General features: G+C 48.0%; 1 protein-coding gene across 7 annotated transcripts in view; it reads right to left on the bottom strand.

Annotated features, from left to right (window-relative positions):
- Positions 1-21,418, bottom strand: part of LOC123763092 (caskin-2) — a 439,015-nt gene that overhangs the window by 67,869 nt on the left and 349,728 nt on the right. For 2 of the 7 annotated variants that reach the window (XM_045750044.2, XM_045750052.2), the window contains exon 2: positions 14,721-15,676. The exons of the other annotated variants lie outside the window; for them this stretch is intronic. In XM_045750044.2, the coding sequence (XP_045606000.1) occupies positions 14,721-15,297 (577 nt within the window). In that variant the 5' untranslated portion in view covers positions 15,298-15,676. The remainder of the gene's footprint in view (positions 1-14,720; positions 15,677-21,418) is intronic. 7 annotated transcript variants of the gene reach the window in all.

Below are 21,418 nucleotides of genomic sequence, written 5' to 3'. Positions count from 1 at the left end.
GCCTGCCTGCCTGCCTGCCTGCCTGCCTGCCTGCCTGCCTGCCTGCCTGCCTGCCTGCCTGCGCTACCTACCTACCTTGTAGCTACCTTGCGGTAATTTCGAGGATCAACCTCCGCACCCCGGACCGACCAGTCTCTGACCAGGCCTCCTGGTTGGTCTGGTCAACCAGGCTATTGGACACCGCTGCTCGCAGCCTGACATATGACTCACAGTCTGGTTGACCAGGTATATACTTTGTAGGTGGAGGCCCCTTACGTGCAGAGTCATGCAGTTATGCCCCCATATGTGTGCAGAGGGAGTGTATTGAAAGTCTAGGGGTCTTTGATACTGATGAAGAGTTCCCTCAGCGTACCTATTGCACCTTTGCAGAGTAATGGCTCACTCGAGCTTGGGACAGCAGCCCATCATCTCCCCCCACCAGCATCCACGGCTCAGATCTCCCATCACCTCGTGAGCATCCCACTCTCGGATCTCTAGTTTCAGCAGCACTCGGGGAGGGAAGGAAACTATCAGGGGGGGAATGTCGGAAAATCCGACACCATTTAATAATCATACAGATAATAGCTGTATTGTATAAACAAGTTACCCATAGAAAACGTAACTTGTAGTGGAATTACCGTCTATAGAAAACGGGATATCATCACCACATACTATTATAATTCACCAGCTATTCTGCTGGGAATTATACTTAAATACATTAGTCTTTGGACTTTACCATCATAAAACATCTTATATAAATTAACTTAATTATCAATATTAAAGTAGAGTAAATGTGACCCTTCTATCACTTTCTGACATGTGGACAATGTAAGCCAGGCGTCAGAGTGAGGAGGAAGGGGCAGCCATTGTTGATACTAGACCAGAGGCTCACACGGGAGCAAATTCGGCTCCTGTTAAATTTACTTGGACGTAGTGTTATGGAAACTAAAGGTGTACCATTATCAACACGCTGTCTACAAATTCAAGTTAAGTGTTCTTTCCGAAACCCATTATCTATCATTAGTGGCCATTAATGTCATTGGGTAGGGTTCGCCGGTTAGAACGCGAAATCGCCTCAAACTAAAGGTAATTAAGCCAGGTCTTCAATGTTCCATGTACAGTATTTTCTCTGATATAACTTGTCATATATAGGTATCTGGCTTTACAGCTAGCGCCCTTTTGACAGGTCAAGACGAGGAGGAAGATTTTGTGCACCAGTTACTGGGTGACGGAAGCTACCTCAAAGAGGATAATTTGGTGTCTACACCCTAGTTATACCTGGTGGACTAACCTGCTGTACTATAAGATAAGGAACCTCTTCAATGTATGTAGTTACTGTAGTTTGATTGGCTGCATATATATTAATTTAATAACCCCCCCTAATGTGTAGAGGATCGATTTGTGAGATTAAGAGATTATTGCAGAAATACAGTCCACTTAACATTATACAAATTGCTATCGAAGTATATAAATTAACGTAAATATAAATTCATATAAATTAAATAAATATAAATCTCACAGGTCGGTTCCCACAGGGAAAGCGCCAAGCTATTACGACTATATGGGATGAGGGCTATTACGACTTGGAAGGGATGAGGGCTATTACGACTTGGAAGGGATGAGGGTAAGGATTTGGGATGGGACGGGAGAGAGGGAGGGGGAAGGAATAGTGCCCAACCACTTGGACGGTCGGGGATTGAACGCCGATCTGCATGAAGAGCTAGCGGGCTCGCCCGTTTTCTTCTATATGTATTTTCTAATTGTTTACTAAAACCTATCGATCATGATTTTATAAACCTTATTACTCGCCTCTCCTTATCTTCCTATCAAATGATTAGCATCATGTTAGCAAGTTAGTAATTCTGATAGTATGACCTGGCCGGGTCATACTATCAGAATTCCACTTGCAATATTATTATTATTGCAAATTAATTACTTTTGTCTTTGAATTAATTTTTGTGTTCTTTCATTAATCATTATGTATATTAGTATTATAAGATGACCACAACAATTATTGTAGAAACCTTATTGAATAGCGGGTCACCCTGGTCAGTCGGGTTTAATCCAGACCCCGGATGGGTGACCGCGCGGAGGGCTTTGGGTAACCTAGAAGAGTGAGGGTGATGGGGGGGGGATAGATGGGGGGAGGGGGGACAGGTGGGGGTGGGGGGGCGCAACACGTCCTTGACGAATGATATTCCGTAACGATATATTACGAATGTGATCCTTTCCAGGTCAGTTAACGCTCAACGTAGCACTCAACTCGTTATGATGCCGGGGACCGCTCCTGAGCCAGGTATGTCCACTACGGGCTCACCACAGCCCGTGCTACTTGGCCCCCGCTCCTGAGCCAGGTAAGTCCACTACGGGCTCACCATAGCCCGTGCTACTTGGAACTTGTTCCGAGTAGCCGAATCTATAACAACGTTATGATACAACGTCACCCATCCTGGAATGTCCAGGTTCATGGGACCCTCCTGACCTCTCCCACCCTCCTCCTCCTCCTCCTCCCATGGTCCCCCATCCTAGAATGTCCAGGTTTTCGAGAACCCCCATCCCCTCCCCGCCCCACCCCCCGATTTTGCCCCCACGACGGTTTCAATTAGTGTGGCTGGTGGAAATAATCGATAGGCCTAAGATAAGCCCGAGCCTATATTTTTTTAGTAATCATATAGCATTATCTGACCCCGGAGTCTTTACAATCAGCATTTTTTTTAACAGAACACAATAAGACACACAGCATAAAAAAGGGCATAACTGGTCGGCCTTTCACGATGGTCAAGAGAACTCGATAATCAACACAATACATCGGCGGAGTTTGTGTTTCTGTCGTACAGTACAAGAGGGAAAAAAGAACCAGTTAACAGTCCCTGTGTAAAGCATACAGTTAATAGTAAGAAGGCTATCACCCGACTGAAAGAAGGAAGGAAGAGGGCCGGTAGGTAGGTAGGTAGGCAGGCATGCAGGTAGGCAGGCAGGTAGGCAGGCAGGTAGGCATGCAGGGAGGCAGGCAGGGAGGCAGGCAGGTAGGCAGGCAGGTAGGCAGGCAGGTAGGCCGGCAGGTAGGCAGGCAGGTAGGCCGGCAGGCAGGCAGGCAAGGAGGCAGGCAGGCAAGCAGGCTGGCAGGCAAGCAGGCTGGCAGGCAGGCAGGCAGCATCTCTAACGTTTTTAAGACTTTTTCAAGCACAACCCAAAACCCAAATGAACCCCACAGTCAAATTCAACACAACTCTCATTAATACTATATATAGTAACAACCCACACAAACACAGCCTGCTCAATACCACACAAACACAGCCTGCTCAATACCACACAAACACAGCCTGCTCAATACCACACAAACACAGCCTGCTCAATACCACACAAACACAGCCTGCTCAATACCACACAAACACAGCCTGCTCAATACCACACAAACACAGCCTGCTCAATACCACACAAACACAGCCTGCTCAATACCACACAAACACAGCCTGCTTACACCACACAAACACAGCCTGCTCAATACCACACAAACACAGCCTGCTTACACCACACAAACACAGCCTGCTCAATACCACACAAACACAGCCTGCTCAATACCACACAAACACAGCCTGCTTACACCACACAAACACAGCCTGCTCAATACCACACAAACACAGCCTGCTCAATACCACACAAACACAGCCTGCTCAATACCACACAAACACAGCCTGCTCAATACCACACAAACACAGCCTGCTTACACCACACAAACACAGCCTGCTCAATACCACACAAACACAGCCTGCTTACACCACACAAACACAGCCTGCTCACCACCACACAAACAATCCGAACAAACCTTGGACCACAACTCAATTGAATCAGAAGGACACGCAACAAAACCACAAACACAGTGTCACAAGCCCCCAGCAACACAACCAACCAGCCCCCAGCAACACAACCAAGCAGCCCCCAGCCACACAAGCGACCAGCCCCCAGCAACACAACCAACCAGCCCCCAGTAACACAACCAACCAGCCCCCAGTAACACAACCAACCAGCCCCCAACAACACAACCAACCAGCCCCCAGTAACACAACCAACCAGCCCCCAGCCACACAAGCGACCAGCCCCCAGCAACACAACCAACCAGCCCCAGTAACACAACCAACCAGCCCCCAGCCACACAAGCGACCAGCCCCCAGCAACACAACCAACCAGCCCCCAACAACACAACCAACCAGCCCCCAGTAACACAACCAACCAGCCCCCAGCCACACAACCAACCAGCCCCCAGTAACACAACCAACCAGCCCCCAGCCACACAACCAACCAGCCCCCAGTAACACAACCAACCAGCCCCCAGCCACACAACCAACCAGCCCCCAGCAACACAACCAACCAGCCCCCAGCAACACCAACCAACCAGCCCCCAGCAACACAACCAACCAGCCCCCAGCCACACAAGCGACCAGCCCCCAGCAACACAACCAACCAGCCCCCAGTAACACAACCAACCAGCCCCCAGTAACACAACCAACCAGCCCCCAGCAACACAACCAACCAGCCCCCAGTAACACAACCAACCAGCCCCCAGCCACACAAGCGACCAGCCCCCAGCAACACAACCAACCAGCCCCCAGTAACACAACCAACCAGCCCCCAGCCACACAAGCGACCAGCCCCCAGCAACACAACCAACCAGCCCCCAACAACACAACCAACCAGCCCCCAGTAACACAACCAACCAGCCCCCAGCCACACAACCAACCAGCCCCCAGCCACACAAGCGACCAGCCCCCAGCAACACAACCAACCAGCCCCCAGCCACACAAGCGACCAGCCCCCAGCCACACAACCAACCAGCCCCCAGCAACACAACCAACCAGCCCCCAGCAACACAACCAACCAGCCCCCAGCCACACAAGCGACCAGCCCCCAGCAACACAACCAACCAGCCCCCAGCAACACAACCAACCAGCCCCCAGCAACACAACCAACCAGCCCCCAGCCACACAAGCGACCAGCCCCCAGCAACACAACCAACCAGCCCCCAGCAACACAAGCTAAACCCACAAGAATAAAACACAAAGCAACACAAGTTGCGACAAACAAATGACTGATCTATCACTGCTACACTACCAGGTGCCGGGCTGTATTTTAACGATGCCTTAATTAGTGAGGGTAATTAAGAGCTGGAAAGGTAGTTAGCGCGCCCAGTAACGACGCGATGCGTGGCGATTGCTAAGAAGTAGAGAGGGGGGGCGGCAGAGGGCAGGGGGAGGGCAGAAGTAGGGAGAGTGCGGGAAGAAGAGGGGGTAGGGGAAAGAGGGAGGGAGGGTAGGGGAAAGAAGAGGGGGGTAGGGGAAAGAAGAGGGGGGGGGGGGAGAAAGAAGAGGCTGGGAACGGTATAAAAAACATCTTCATCGATCTAACGTTATGATCGACTCACTAAACTCTTAAATCCTGGCCTTGATTGGTCACACCCTGGGGTTTGCTGCAGCTAATTAAGTCTCATGCGATCACACTAACGGTAAGGCTATAATTCCCGCAGAAAAATGGAACAAAATTAACACATAATAAAATCCAAAACATCCTTCACCATTCATTATATATATATATATATATATATATATATATATATATATATATATATATATATATATATATATATATATATACACACACACACACACACACACACACACACACACACACACACACACACTCACTCACTCACTCACTCACTTACCAACAATATCATCACGTCAAGGAAAATACTCACGCTCTTCCAGGAGAGCCGGAACACCCAGGAAAAAAAATTAAATCAGGCGTCACTAACCTAAAGTAGGTTCGGAGCAGTCAAGCGGGCAGACGGTCAGTCAAGCATGGTCAGTCAAGCATGGTCGGTCAGTCAAGCATGGTCGGTCAGGCAAGCAAGGTCAGGCAAGCAAGGTGTAGGTCAGCGTGTAAAGGAGCACGGGTTCGGTCCACCAATCAGGAAGCAGCAGAGACGCGAGCCTTGGCAGCTTCCCCCAATACAAACAAGCAGTTACCGCGTGGGCGGCTGTTAACAAGTGAGGGGGGGGGGGGAAGGAAGAAGGTGTTAAGACTCTCCATGGCCGTCTTGCACTCTTAGAGACACAGGAAGTGTCTTAAGTGTCAACAAAAGCTTCAGAAGGATGATGCTCAAGTTCAAGTTCAAGTATGTTTATTGAGATAAGCAATAAATACATCTCAAAGGGATAGAGTAGCTTAGGCTATTTCTACCCCCCAAGGATGATGCTCTGTCCTCCCCCAAAACATTACTGTTTTTCAATTGTTTACCCGATGAATCACTACTGTTGTGTACATGTTTACGATGAGGGGGGGGGGTTGTGGCTATTGTTTAGGTGTTTACGAAGGGCGCACCTGGTGTTATCAGAGAGTGATGTTCTATTGTTCTATCTCGAAACATCCCGAGAAGCCTAGCAACCAGTGATCTTTTAACCAAAAATAAAGATACAATAATTTTCACTTGAAAAAACATTAGGGGACTTTGACCAGACCACCTGGTTGGTGATGATCTGGTCAGAGACCGGATCGCAAGGCCATTGATCCCCGGAACCGACAACAGTGACCTGAACATGGACAACATCCTAACATTAAGAGTCTCAAGAACGGTCACATAGAACCTTGAAGTGGTCGTAATATATTATATTATAAAGTAATAAGTATATTATAAAGTAATATTAAGTAGTATATATATATAAAGTAATATTAAGTAGTATATATATATAAAGTAATATAGTAAGTATAATATTACAAATTATGACTTGGCTTCTACATTAAATTGTAGTGTAAAACAGCATGGTTCTGCAGGTGACTGTTGGTGGGTTGGAATTTGTACTTGGGCCAAATTCCAAGTGGAAAATATCAACAGGTTGTGAAGTGCGGGTACTGGTACTGGGGAGGTACCAGTACAGGTACCAGTACTGGTACTGGGGAGGTACCAGTACAGGTACCAGTACTGGTACTGGGGAGGTACCAGTACTGGTACTGGGGAGGTATTGAGCGGCGCTGTGTATAGCCCTCGTGGGCCAGACACTCACGCACTCTTGACACTGTCAGTCAGGCGTGAAGGGACACAGGTAAGGAAGGCGAGTGGGGCAGGTGTGTAATTACTGGGGCCTGGGGGGGGCGGAGGCAGGGAGGGAGGAGGTGGCAGGAGGGGGGGGGGGTCACAGGATGTGACTGTGGTGGGTATGGTAGTGGTGGTGGTTATGGTGGTAGCTGTAATGACCAAGGTAGCCTAATAGCATATCGTAGCCGGCGGGTCTACTGTCTTCTCCCACACACACACACACACACACCAGACCATGTCCTCTAGCATCATCAACCCCCCCCCCCCACCCCACACACACTCTCTACCCAACCCTTCCCCTCTCCCCCATTCCTTCCCACGACCACCGCCGGCTCCCTGCCCCCACGTCGTGCTGTTAACCACAACACACCTTAAAAGGTCACACAGTTCCCCCTGAGAGCTATTACTTGCAGGGAGCATTGCCCATGTTCAGGAGATTAAGAAAAAAAAAAGAATGAGATAGTTGGAAGGAAGGGGAGAGGAAGGGGGGGTGGAAGGAGGCAGTATATACATGGTATGATTCCGGGGGGTCAACGTCCCCTCGGGCCCGGTCTCTTACCAGGCCTCCTGGTTGGTGGTGGTCTGGCCAATCAAGACTGTTCGGCGCGGCTGCTCGCAGCCTCACGTATGAATCACATCCTAGTTGATTACTCTAGCCATTGATCGCTAAATTAGCCTAAATTGATAGCCTAAAATTACTTTAGCCATTGATCAAGTTCTCCTTTGAACACTGAGAGGTCGGCCGGCTATGATGCCCCGCAAGTTTAGAAATCCTTTTCTATCTAATATGAGGATGCGATAAAACTAATGAAGCAAGCACAGTACCCTGGGGAGGCTGAGCTATTCAAGGCTGATGATTCAGAGTTTACATTCTGGACTATTACACTGAGAGTTCTGTGCTTTAGGAAAGTAAAGATCTACCTCCCTACTTTGCCAGTAATTTCTGTTTGTGGTCACAGTCGTGGAGAGGGAATTATCGAAATCCGTGTATGTATATTATAACAGCGTGAAGACACAGTCACAATCTACTTGAGAATAGTCCAGGACGGACCGAAACGTCGTCGTCCCTTCACCTTCTAGTGTGTGGTCTGGTCAAATTACTTTAGCCACGTTATTGTGACTCATCGCCTGCACTATAACAGCGTTTTGCTAGTCTTCCATAGCAGCTAAGGCCACGCCATAGTGGTCTAGTGAGTGTGAGAGGGAGCAGCGCCCTGTTCCCAACCCATGGAACGAGATAATAACGAAGAACGGGGGGTGGGGTTGAAGTAAGTGGACGCCAGCCTGTACGTGGGTACTTTTGACACACACACAGCAGTAGGAAGGTACTGGTAGCTGTTGTGTTGTGTTGGGGGGGCGGGAATGGGCTGGAGGGGGAGGTGTTACATGGGGGGGATGGAGGGGGGGAAAAGGAGCGGTAGGGGTGGTGGTGGGGGGTTGATGAGGACAGTCCAGAACAAAGGGATAACGTTGGTAGCAGCGGGCGCTAACGTGCCTCTCAGGCCCCAAGGTCAGACCCTGTTATGGACTTAACCTTTCTTCCTCACCCCCCCCCCCCTCACCCCCTGTACACCAAAGCATCATTTCACTGTTTGTTTCCACAGGAGACATCTCCCGTCACGCAGGGTGCAGTCGCACCTCCACAGATCTCCAGTATCATCTCTTGATACTGGTAATGGCTCAAAAGGGCCACCACTTATGGGCTATTCATGCCCGTGCCACCTTTTGGATGGCTTAATCTTCATCAATCAATCTTCACTGTTTGCGATCGAGATAAGACACCCATATACCAAACTCTTTGTCTTCGTGATATTAAAAAAAAGGAAATGAATCAGCTAACTCCGATAGAAGGCAACAGTTAAAATCTGGTTGAGAGGGTATATCTTGAGGTTATCTTGAGATGATTTCGGGGCTTTTTAGTGTCGCCGCGGCCCGGTCCTCGACCAGGCCTCCACCCCTATAAAGCAGCCCGTGACAGCTGACTAACACCCAGGTACCTATTTTACTGCTAGGTAACAGGGGCATAGGGACTCTGCCCATTGTTTCTCGCCGGCGCCCGAGATCGAACCCGGGACCACAAGATCACAAGTCCAGTGTGCTGTCCGCTCGGCCGACCGGCTCCCTGGTAGACCTTAATCCCCACTCCCAAAACCAACTACTTTTGACACACACAACACCCAATATTTTCGCAAAACTTTGAACTTTTTTAACTTTATTATTAGGCTTGACAAGGTGCGGAGTCCACGTCGGTACTGCATATTCCAGTATTGGTTTAATCATTGTGGTGTAGGTTGTGTAGTCCTGATTTTCGGTTTCTAAACAATGATCTTATATTTGCCTACCTCGAGATGGTTTCGGGGCTTAGCGTCCCCGCGACCCGGTCGTCGACCAGGCCTCTTCGTTGCTGAACTGGTCAACTAGGCTGTTGGTCGCGGCTGCTCGCAGCCTGACGTATGAATCACAGCCTGGTTGATCAGGTATCCTTTGGAGGTACTTATCCAGTTCTCTCTTGAACACTGTGAGGGAGTCGGCCAGTTATGCCCCTTATGTGTAGTGGGAGCGTGTTGAACAGTCTCGGGCCTCTGATGTTGATAGTTCTCTCTCAGAGTACCTGTTGCACCTCCGCTCTTCAACGGAGGATAGGGGACCTACCTCCCATATGCAGCCGAGGTTACCATCTTGGTGTGCGTCTCAGGTACCTGGTTGATACCTGCTTGTTAGTGTTGGGATTATATCACCTTCCCCTTATGGCATTGATGCCTCCTTCACCGGAGACATCTCCCGTCACGCAGGGTGCAGTTGCACCTCCACAGATCTCCAGTATATACTGGTAATGGCTCAAAAGGGCCACCACTTACGGGCTATTCATGCCCGTACCACCTTTTGGGTGGCTTAATCTTCATCAATCATCAATCGATGCCTCCTTGCCCCGTGTGCTCACCTACTGTGGCCACTCCCTTCTCCCACCCACCCGTCCCACTGTTGCATGATGCTCAAGTGATGACTCAAGGGGCTCAGCCTCGTGACCTTTACCCTTAACATAATCAACAATAATCGTCGGAGCCATTAACAAGATGATTCAGCAGTTATAGTCAGTGCCATGTCCTGTGTACGAGTATTGTCTGTCCACACCCCGTCCTCAGACCAAGTCCATTCCATCCAGCGGTCGTCCCCAAAGACGCATTCATCAATTTTAACATTACCTTGAGGTTACCTTGAGGTGCTTCCGGGGCTTAGCGTCCCCGCGGCCCGGTCGTCGACCCGGCCTCCTGGTCGACATTCTGTTCATTCAAAACAGAACTTTTCTAAAATATAAATTAATATTATAATATATTTGCATATTGTGCATATTTAGGCACTGGTTAAGTTAGGTGTTTAGGTTAAGTGGGCGATTATTTGTATTTGTAGTACGTGGGTGAAGCATTTACAGCGTTGTAGTTCGAACAAAAGTCGTCAGCGAAGCACTTGTTCCGCAAGTGTTCGGACGTTATCAGTTGTGAGTCGTGTGTAAACCGTTTTTCATTCTTAAGCACCTGGGGGGTTTGGCGGGTGCATGGAATGGCCTTTGGGCCTTTGTTTGCAGGACGGGCTGCTGTCCGTCAGCCCCTTGCCACCCATTTTCCACTGTCATATACGATCTTCGTCTACCCGATCCCCGTCCCGTCCTTCGGTCATTCCTCTTGTTCCCCGTCACATCCGTCTACCCCCCTTGCTTTCTAGGCCGTCCGTCCGCTCCTTGTTTCCCGCCCGTCCGCCGTCATGTCCCTTGAGGTTATCTTGAGATGATTTCGGGGCTTTTTAGTGTCCCCGCGGCCCGGTCCTCGACCAGGCCTCCACCCCCAGGAAGCAGCCTGTGACAGCTGACTAACACCCAGGTACCTATTTTACTGCTAGGTAACAGTCCCTGTCTTTCATCGCTTCGTGTCTATAGTGAGGTAACGGAAGCCTGAGTGCTCCGATTGATTGATTGATTGATTGATTGATAAAGATTAAGCCACCCAAAAGGTGGCACGGGCATGAATAGCCCGTAAGTGGTGGCCCTTTTGAGCCATTACCAGTATCAAGAGCTGATACTGGAGATCTGTGGAGGTGCGACTGCACCCTGCGTGACGGGAGATGTCTCCCGTGGAGAGCTCCGCTGACCATGTCAATTATATACATCCTCTTAGCCTCTCTTAGGGAGAGCCGGTCGGCCGAGCGGGGGAGAGCCGGTCGGCCGAGCGGACAGCACGCGGGACTTGTGATCCTGTGGTCCTGGGTTCGATCCCAGGCGCCGGCGAGAAACAATGGGCAGAGTTTCTTTCACCCTATGCCCCTGTTACCTAGCAGTAAAATAGGTACCTGGGTGTTAGTCAGCTGTCACGGGCTGCTTCCTGGGGGTGGAGGCCTGGTCGAGGACTGGGCCGCGGGGACACTAAAGCCCCGAAATCATCTCAAGATAACCTCTCCAACCATCCCCAAGACATCATCGGTATCACTACCATCTTGGCCATCAGAACCACTACCACCACTACCACCACCACTATCATCACCCTCATCACTACCAACACTCCACTGGTACCACCACCACCACCACGTACCGTGAGATGCTTCCTCGGATCAATGTCTCCGCGATCCGGTTTATCCTCGGGCCAATGATTGACCTGGTCAACCAACCAGGCTGCTAGACGCATCTGCTCTCAGTCTGACGTGTGAATCACAGTCCGGTTGATCAGGTATCCTTTGGATGAGGTGTTAATCAAGGTCTTTTGAACTCCTTGAAAGGTGAGCTAGTTATGCCCCCCGAATGTCTAGGGTCTGGAGCCGTTTGCAAGGTCTTTGGCCCTTTGGAAGGTCTTTGGCCTTTTGGAAGGTCTTTGGCCTTTTGGAAGGTCTTTGGCCTTTTGGAAGGTCTTTGGCCTTTTGGAAGGTTTTTGGTCTTTTGGAAGGTCTTTGGCCTTTGGAAGGTCTTTGACCTTTTGGAAGGTCTTTGGCCTTTTGGAAGGTCTTTGGCCTTTTGGAAGGTCTTTGGCCTTTTGGAAGGTCTTTGGCCTTTTGGAAGGTCTTTGGCCTTTTGGAAGGTCTTTAGCCTTTCGGAAGGTCTTTGGCCTTTTGAAAGGTCTTTGGCCTTTTGAAAGGTCTTTGGCCCTTAATTTTCATAGTTGTATCCAAATGTACCTTGCACCTCTGCTTTACTTGTCTCGTTAGAGATACTTTCGTGTGTAGTATCGGAAATAGAGGGAAATAGAATACAAGAACTGAATAGTAGGCGTAACATAGAGGGACAAAGGAATTGGAATTATAGAAAAAAACAGGATATAGAAAATAATTAAAGAGGAATGGAAGAATTCACGAAGCAGGATATGGTAAGTCAGGATTAAAAAGGGGGATATCATAAGGACTCAAGATCTAATTAGAAAACGTTAAAACTAACATAAAAGAGGGCGATGGAAAGTCTTAAGATGAGGGGCCCGGTGTAAAGGAAGTAAACATCAAGTCTTCCAATAGACTTGATCAACCTTCCCTCCCTCCCTCCTCCCTCTATGCAAGTCTTCCAATAGACTTGATCAACCTTCCCTCCCTCCCTCCTCCCTCTATGTCTCACCGTTCCATCTATGATCCACCAGTATTCCTCCCTTCAGTGACACTGATTGATTGATTGATGAAGCCACTCAAAGAGGTGGCACGGGCATGAATAGACCCGTAAGAGTGCTGCCCCCTGATAGCGATGCTTCACTTAAAAAGGGTTAAAATGTGCCACAACACACACACACTCATCATGTTGCAACACCTTGCCCGTTGCTGCTCCTGTTTACCTGCAGGTGCAGCAGTTAGATGTGCTTGCACGCACAAACACGCCGAAATATATGAAGTAGATATAAGAGGAAAAATAGATTGGTTAGAAAAGCGGGGTCCAAGAGCTAATACCTCGATTCTGCAGACACAAAAAATAAATACACACACACACACACACACACACACACACACACACACACACACACACACACACACACACACACACACACACACACAAATCTGCCTCAAATCTTAGGCAGTTTATATCAATCCTTGACAATCCTTGTAAACAAAGCCGTCAAAGATTGAGAAAAGATGTACAGGTTCGTAAGTGCTTGCGTAAGTACTTTCGTGAATCTGGTCCCAGGTCTTTAACCTAACTTACCAACCTGGCAGCGGCTCCAAGTATCACCGCTGCAGTGAACCGCACATCTGTGACCGGGCCACTTGACCTTGTACGAAGTCCTTCGCAGTTTGTGTCAAGTTCCTTTCTCAACACAACTGGCCACCAGGTAACGCTCATTATATTTAGCGGTAAAGTGTTGAAAAGCCTTGGACCCTCTATGATTATAATTAGCGCTTTATTAACTGCCTGCAGCATAAGGAGACATAGTCAACACATGCAAGATACCAAAAAATGTTTATAAGGTAGAGAGCGACAGAGCACATTCTACCTGTTCATTCATTCTACATTCTACCTAATACATTCCATCTGTTAACTATTCTGACACTGAATAAGTCCTTTCTAACGTCCCTGTGGCTCATTTGGGTACTCAGTTTCCACCTGTTTCCCCTTATTCGCGTACCACCCGTGTTAAACAATTTATCCTTATCTATTCTGTCAATTCCTCTGAGAATTTTGTAGGTAGTGACCATGTCTCCCCTTACTCTTCTGTCTTCCAGTGTCGTGAGGTGTAACTCCCGCAGCCTTTCCTCGTAACTCATGCCTCTTAGTTCTGGGACTAGTCTAGTGGCATACCTCTGATCTTTTTCCAGCTTCGTCTTGTGCTTAACAAGGTACGGGTTCCATGCTGGGGCCGCATACTCCAGGATTCGTCTTACATATGTGGTGTGTGTACTCACCTAGTTACTCACCTAGTTGTGTTTGCGGGGGTTGAGCTCTGGCTCTTTGGTCCCGCCTCTCAACCGTCAATCAACAGGTGTACAGATTCCTGAGCCTATCGGGCTCTGTCATATCTACATTTGAAACTGTGTATGGAGTCAGCCTCCACCACATCACCCCCTAATGCATTCCATTTGTCAACCACTCTGACACTAAAAAAGTTCTTTCTAATATCTCTGTGGCTCATTTGGGCACTCAGTTTCCACCTGTGTCCCCTAGTGCGTGTGCCCCTTGTGTTAAACAGCCTGTCTTTATCAACCCTGTCAATTCCCTTGAGGATCTTGAATGTGGTGATCATGTCCCCCCTAACTCTTCTGTCTTCTGTCATTTGAATGTAATATGTAAATTACAAAATATTACCTGTACATTATTGGTAAACACCGAGGCTCATTTGTTAGTTACCTGGGGTAAAGTTTACCCGAGGAAGCTCACCTGGAATGATGGTTAATTGGGCTAAGCTTAACTAGCATAAGGTCAACCAGGATAAGGTCAACCAGGATAAAGTCAACTAGGATAAGGTCAACCAGGATAGGGTCAAGCGGAATAAGGTCAACCAGGATAAGGTCAACCAGGATAAGGTTGGGTCAGGATAACCAGGATAAGGTCAGGTCAACCAGGATAAGGTCAAGCGGAATAAGGTCAAGCGGAATAAGGTCAACCAGGATAAGGTCAACCAGGATAAAGTCAACTAGGATAAGGTCAACCAGGATAAGGTCAACCAGGATAAGGTCAAGCGGAATAAGGTCAACTTACACTTAAGAAGGGAGCGCCAGCTGCCGCCGAAGGTCCTCATGGGAGTGCGCTTGACGCCGCCGCCTCCCAAAATGTTAACGCCGCTGCCGCAGGTGGAGGCGGCGCTGCGGGAGGAGGCAGTGGAGGAGGCGGAGGAGGAGGAGGAAGAGGAGTGCGGGGAGGTGCAGTGGGCGCTGCAGGGGAGGCGCGACGGGTGGAAGCAGAAGAGGCGGAGGTCCTCTGCGGAGGTGGCGGCGGAGTGGAGGTCTGTGAAGGAGAGGGAACGCCCCGTGCTGCTGTACAGCGAGGACTTCCCTAACGACACCCTGTCCAACGACACTCTGCCCAGGGTGGACACGACAGACATCTCCAGGTCGTCGTCGTCGTCGTCGTGGTGGTGAGGGCGGGTGATGGGCGTGCCCGCCAGAGAGGCCCTCAGCTCGGCGACGAGGGCGGCGGCTTCTTCCCCCGCCGCCCACATGAGCGACTCGTCGCTGCGGGCGCGACTCAGATCCAGGTAGGAGTAAGTTGGTCCGGTGTCAGCGAAGCTTTGGTAGGTGGACGACAGTTCCCGCGCCTTCCCCGCCCGTGTCGCCATTGTGTGGGCGTGTGTGGGCGTGTGTGGGCGTGCGCGGGGCGGCAAGTGTGGGCGTGCGCGGGGCGGGCAGGTGTGGGCGTCAACCCCGGGTGTTGTATGGCTCACACATGCAACAAACCACCTGTTTGCCTTTCTTCCAGCTATCCATTTCTCCTACACGTTCTTGTGTCTTCCTTCTCTCACTTCTACGCCACTAGCCACGGCCTCAGGGAACTAGCCTAGCCATCCACTCTGCACTAGTTACCTACTGTGGCGCTAGTCCTAATGAAGCACTAATTATCAACTGCGGCACTAGTTTAAGTCCCTCCACTCATGATTGAGTGCGTGTCACTCGAGGCCCTCACCGTCAAGCTGTAGGCAATAGGGCCCGCTTCACTTACTACAAAAAAAATACAAATACATCAAATGAAAGTATCGTGTATGCTTCCTACAGTCTATCGCCAGCCTTGCGCTAATCTATTAATTCACGCAATTCGGTGAAAGAAAACGGGGGGTATTATCACAAAACGCCACCTTTATTGGGCTATCATCTGTAACATAAATCTGAAGATGTGTATCAATAGATAAAGCTAAACTACCTGGTTGATAGCTGGTTCATAAACTACCAACAAATAGGGGGGAAAAAAGAGGAAAATTTTGGGTTAAAAATGGTAGGCGTCGCCCGCGGCCAACTGACACTGCGTTTTAACGAGAACTAATTGATCCATTGATCCTCTCGCTCCGTGTATAGCCTAGTTGTAACTAACAGTACGGGTTCACTGTTGCAACAACAGAATGGGTTCACTGTTGGCAACAACAGTACTGGTTCACTTGCAACAACAAAACGGGTTCACTGTTGCAACAACAGAATGGGTTCACTGTTGGCAACAACAGTACTGGTTCACTTGCAACAACAAAACGGGTTCACTGTTGCAACAACAGTACAGGTTGGTCACCAACAGTTGGGGTTGGTTATTTGGTCACTCAAGGTAATGTATTTGCTCTGAAGACGGGCTCCAAAATTGACGTGATATCCCGTTTTCTGTTCGTGGGTCCTCGATTAGTTTAGGTTTGGTCAATTTAGTACACCAGTTTAGTGACGTCGTGAACGCAGGAGAGGACTGGCCGCACCATCACACTACCCCGATTACTTACGTTAATATGGTGTAACATTGCCCAATACGCGAAACATTGAATTTGAAAACTATTTAAGTGTACCCTTGAAGACTAGTGTCTTAATAATGATAGATTACTTTAGCCAGATGAGCGAGGCCAGGCGTCAACCAGCATGTCCCCCAATACGTTCGGAACCTGTATACATCTTTCTTTAATCATTGCGACTTTGTTCATGTTTATTAAGCAGTTTATGAGCTATAAAACTTCACAAGCTAAAGCTATTATTGTTATCAACATCCTCCTAGTGCTTCGGGGCTCATAAACTGTTTACTAATTGTAAACAAAGCCGCCATGATTGAGACAAGATGTACAGGTTTCGTAATTTATTGCGTAAATGCTTGACGAATATACACGTTCTCCACAACACGTCATGCTTGTACAAGGTTCAGGTAAATATTTATACATTCAGGAATTTGGCAGTTAAGCTTTAATCTAAATTACATTGCGACTAATGCATTTGCACGGTTGCAAGTGCAAGTCAATAACTGGAATCTCACAAACTCCTCTGTGGCGTGTTCACATTGCAATTAATAACTCGTTAGGATCAAAATGCTTGTTCAATTCACACGAGAACATCGCCCTTATCCTCGTTGGTGATTGATACCATCTTGCGGCGCCCCCTGCAAGGGAGGGGGCGCCCTTCCCACTGGCAGGGAAATGGTGGTATATCACCCTCCCCCCCACCCCCCAACCACAGCAACTTATCCCTTAACCACTTAATAAATTTCAGTTGCATTCCTTGACGTGTCGAAGCATGATACCTTTCTTAAGATTACACTTCGGATCTCTCCTTATTAAGCTCTTTGTCTATCTTTGTTAGGTCTTAGGTTATTAGCCCTAGTGAGTCTTTGAGGGATAGACTATTAAATGTAGCTCTGAAGGAGTCTACTAAGGAGTTCGCTAGGCCTAAGCTAATTTTCTTACGAGCTGGAAAACTTGCTCATGATTCTACTCTATGTTCAAGGCGATGGGCCACACTGACCCTCGTCAGTGTGGCCCATCGCGGGCCACACTGGCGCGGGTTCGATTCCCGCACGAGGCAGAAATAAATGGGCAAAGTTTCTTTCATTCTGAATGCCCCTGTTACCTAGCAGTAAATAGGTACCTGGGAGTTAGTCAGTTGTCACGGGCTGCTTCCTGGGGGTGGAGGCCTGGTCGAGGACCGGGCCGCGGGGACACTAAAGCCCCGAAATCATCTCAAGATAACCTCAAGATAACCTGACCCTCAATGTTGTAGACATTTATCCTCTCTACTCCTTATATTATTTGAACTGACAATTTAAATAATTTCCAGCTAGGCTGGAAAGGATACCTGATCAAGCAGGCTGTGACATACGTCAGGCTGCGAGCAGCCGCGTCCAACAGCCTGGTTGATCAGTCCAGCAACCAGGAGGCCTGGTCGACGACCGGGCCGCGGGGACGCTAAGGCCCGGAAGCACCTCAAGGTAACCTCAAGGTAAGGCTAACTATCATATCCACACAGAAAAAACAACTCACTTTAAGGACGACTATCAGATATATCCTAGCGATATCTGAGAGGTTGCAACCTTCTCTCGCACAAGACAGCACATATATGACTTATTGCTTATAGTCACTAGTTCGCTTATAAATAAGTATATATATGACATTCCAAGCCATATTTTTTTCAAGGCACTAACTTTTTCTCAGTTTTATTAAACAATAGAGATTTTATGCAAAATTTGACAATATCCTGAGTTACTTTACAATTTATTTAAATATTTTAGTTTTGTTTTATTATTTTTATAAAACTTTAATATCAATATAGGTATAGGTATAGGTTATAATATCTTAACATACTAAGAAGGTTAGGTTGGGTTGAGGTTTTCTATTCAGCTGTTCAAGGTAAACTCAAACATTCACAATAAATTAGTATGTCACATATGCACTTATTCATAAGCAAGATATTGACTATAAGCAAGTGCGAGAACGGGTTGCGAGAGAAATTAGCATGGCCCGTGTTGAGTATGTTGACCTTCCCACTAAACCTTATCAGGAAGTCGAGAATAACCATATCAACTCTCTCGTCATTACAACAAGAGCAATTTAAATCAAGCACCCTGAAGCTGACCTGACTCGTTTAGGCCCGTAGGCTTAATTAAAGATGCTGACTCGATCACCGGCCCTGTCTTTCATACATACACAAATGCACTCCCTGGTACAGTTGTTGTTGTTAAAGATTTAGCTATTCAGGACGGAGTGTCCATGTAGCACGGGCTATGGTGAGCCCGTATCCCTGGTACAGTTTACTCGCTTTACCGAGTAAAGATTGTTTAGCGTTCGCCCAGACGCTAAACAATCAACAAAGACTGCAGAGAGAAATGGGCGACTACTCAAATTCCTCCATCCAAAAAGTGTGTTCCAACAGAGCAGACATATTCGTCGGTACCTCGCATACTGGCGGCGAAGATACACACTTTTCGGTACAGTTTAGACCAATGCCGGTGAAAGCACCACCATTTGATCGAATTTTTTTACCTCCGAACAAATATATTTGAAGCCAAAACCTTCAGAAGGCGCGGAACGTGATATCTGGGCCGCGGTGGAAGCCCTTCCTGCCTGCTCCGACCCCAGTACCGTATGTCCCAGAGAGGTGTGGTGTTGGCCTACCAACCGCGGGCCGGACGTTACCAGCCACCGCAAGAGCTGACTGACCAACCAGCAAGTATACTGTAAACCTGAACAGTCAAAAACTGGGGTAAACTCTCAAGTGAATATACTGCAAGAAGCGGACTACGACACCCCCTGGTATACATATATATATATATATGTCGTACCTAATAGCCAGAACTCACTTCTCAGCCTACTATGCAAGGCCCGATTTGCCTAATAAGCCAAGTTTTCCTGAATTAATATATTTTCTCTAATTTTTTTCTTATAAAATGATAAAGCTACCCATTTCATTATGTATGAGGTCAATTTTTTTTTATTGGAGTTAAAATTAACGTAGATATATGACCGAACCTAACCTACCCTACCTAACCTAACCTAACCTATCTTTATAGGTTAGGTTTGGTTATGTAGCCCAAAAAGTTAGGTTAGGTTAGGTTAGGTAGGGTAGGTAGTCGAAAACCAATTAATTCATGAAAACTAGGCTTATTAGGCAAATCGGGATTGCATAGTAGGCTGAGAAGTGCGTTCTGGCTACTAGGTACGACATATATATATATATATATATATATATATATATATATATATATATATATATATATATATATATATATATATATATATATACCATGCTTCAAGCCTGGACACCTGGACACCAGGGAGCCGGTTGGCCGAGCGAACAGCACGCTGGACTTGTGATCCTGTGGTCCTGGGTTCGATCCCAGGCGCCGGCGAGAAACAATGGGCAGAGTTTCTTTCACCCTATGCCCCCTGTTACCTAGCAGTAAAATAGGTACCTGGGTGTTAGTCAGCTGTCACGGGCTGCTTCCTGGGGGTGGAGGCCTGGTCGAGGACCGGGCCGCGGGGACACTAAAAAGCCCCGAAATCATCTCAAGATAACCTCAAGAAGATAACCACACCAAACGATGGAACACAAGCACAAACATCAATACCTTACAAGCAACCAAACGAGAGAAGCCACAACCCGCACAACCGTGACCAAATAGGGCAGTAATGGGCACAACCGTGACCAAATAGGGCAGTAATGGGCACAACCGTGACCAAATAGGGCAGTAATGGGCACAACCGTGACCAAATAGGGCAGTAATGGGCACAACCGAACACCACAATTCTGAAATGGGACGCCAAGTGGTGCTCAATACAATGACATTCTGCTGTTATTCTATTCCTTTATCTCTCCTGCTGCACCTGCCCCATCCCCTGCCGTTTCAAGTGTGTGGTAAGTCTGACTGGCTGGCTGGCTGGCTGGCTGGCTTGGCTGGCTGGCTTGGCTGGCTGGCTTGGCTGGCTGGCTTGGCTGGCTGGCTTGGCTGGCTGGCTGATTTGCCTGGCTGGCTGGCTGATTTGGCTGGCTGGCTGACGTAAATGGCTAGCTGGGTGGATGATAGACTGAAATTCTGGCTAATAGTCTACAAGAGCTGCTGTAAGAAAAAACAAAATAGTCTAAATCTTTATATAGAAATGTAACCCAAAAGCTACAGTCAAACCGGAGAGGATAAGGCTCATCCCTAGAGTAGATCTCTTAGTCTATCCCCTCCTACTCTTTAACCATGAGGTAGCATTCCACCAGGAGGATGTGGAGATAATTGATACAGTTGAGTAAGCTATCTGATTATGGATGAACCGTTACAGGTACAAATAAGGCTTGTTCTTACTCTCTCTCTCTCTCTCTCTCTCTCTCTCTCTCTCTCTCTCTCTCTCTCTCTCTCTCTCTCTCTCTCTCTTTCACGCAGGCACACCCACACACATCCAACCAAATGTAATGTAATGAAGATAGGTGTAGGGAGCAGGAGGCCAAATACAAGGTATCATCTGGGAGAGGAAATTCTTCAGGAGTCAGAGAAAGAAAAAGACTTGGGGGGTTGATATCACGTCAGACCTGTCTCCTGCAGCACATATCAAGAGGATAACATCAGCGGCATATGCCAGGCTGCACAACATACGAACGGCATTCAGAAACTTGTGTAAAGAATCATTCAGAACTTTGTATACCACATATGTCAGGCCAATCCTGGAGTATGCAGCCCCAGCATGGAGTCCATATCTAGTCAAGGATAAGACTAAACTGGAAAAGGTTCAAAGGTTTGCCACCAGACTAGTATCCGAGCTGAGAGGTACGAGGAGAGACTACGGGAATTAAACCTCACTTCGTTGGAAGACAGAAGAGTTAGGGGGGACATGATCACCACATTCAAGATTCTCAAGGGAATCGAATGGGTTGATAAAGACAGGCTATTTAACACAAGGGGCACACGCACTAGGGGACACAGGCGGAAACTGAGTGCCCAAATGAGCCACAGAGATATTAGAAAGAACT

Source organism: Procambarus clarkii, chromosome 5, assembly GCF_040958095.1.
Source record: "Procambarus clarkii isolate CNS0578487 chromosome 5, FALCON_Pclarkii_2.0, whole genome shotgun sequence".
Lineage (NCBI taxonomy): Eukaryota > Metazoa > Arthropoda > Malacostraca > Decapoda > Cambaridae > Procambarus > Procambarus clarkii.
This window is presented reverse-complemented; position numbering and strand designations above follow the sequence as displayed.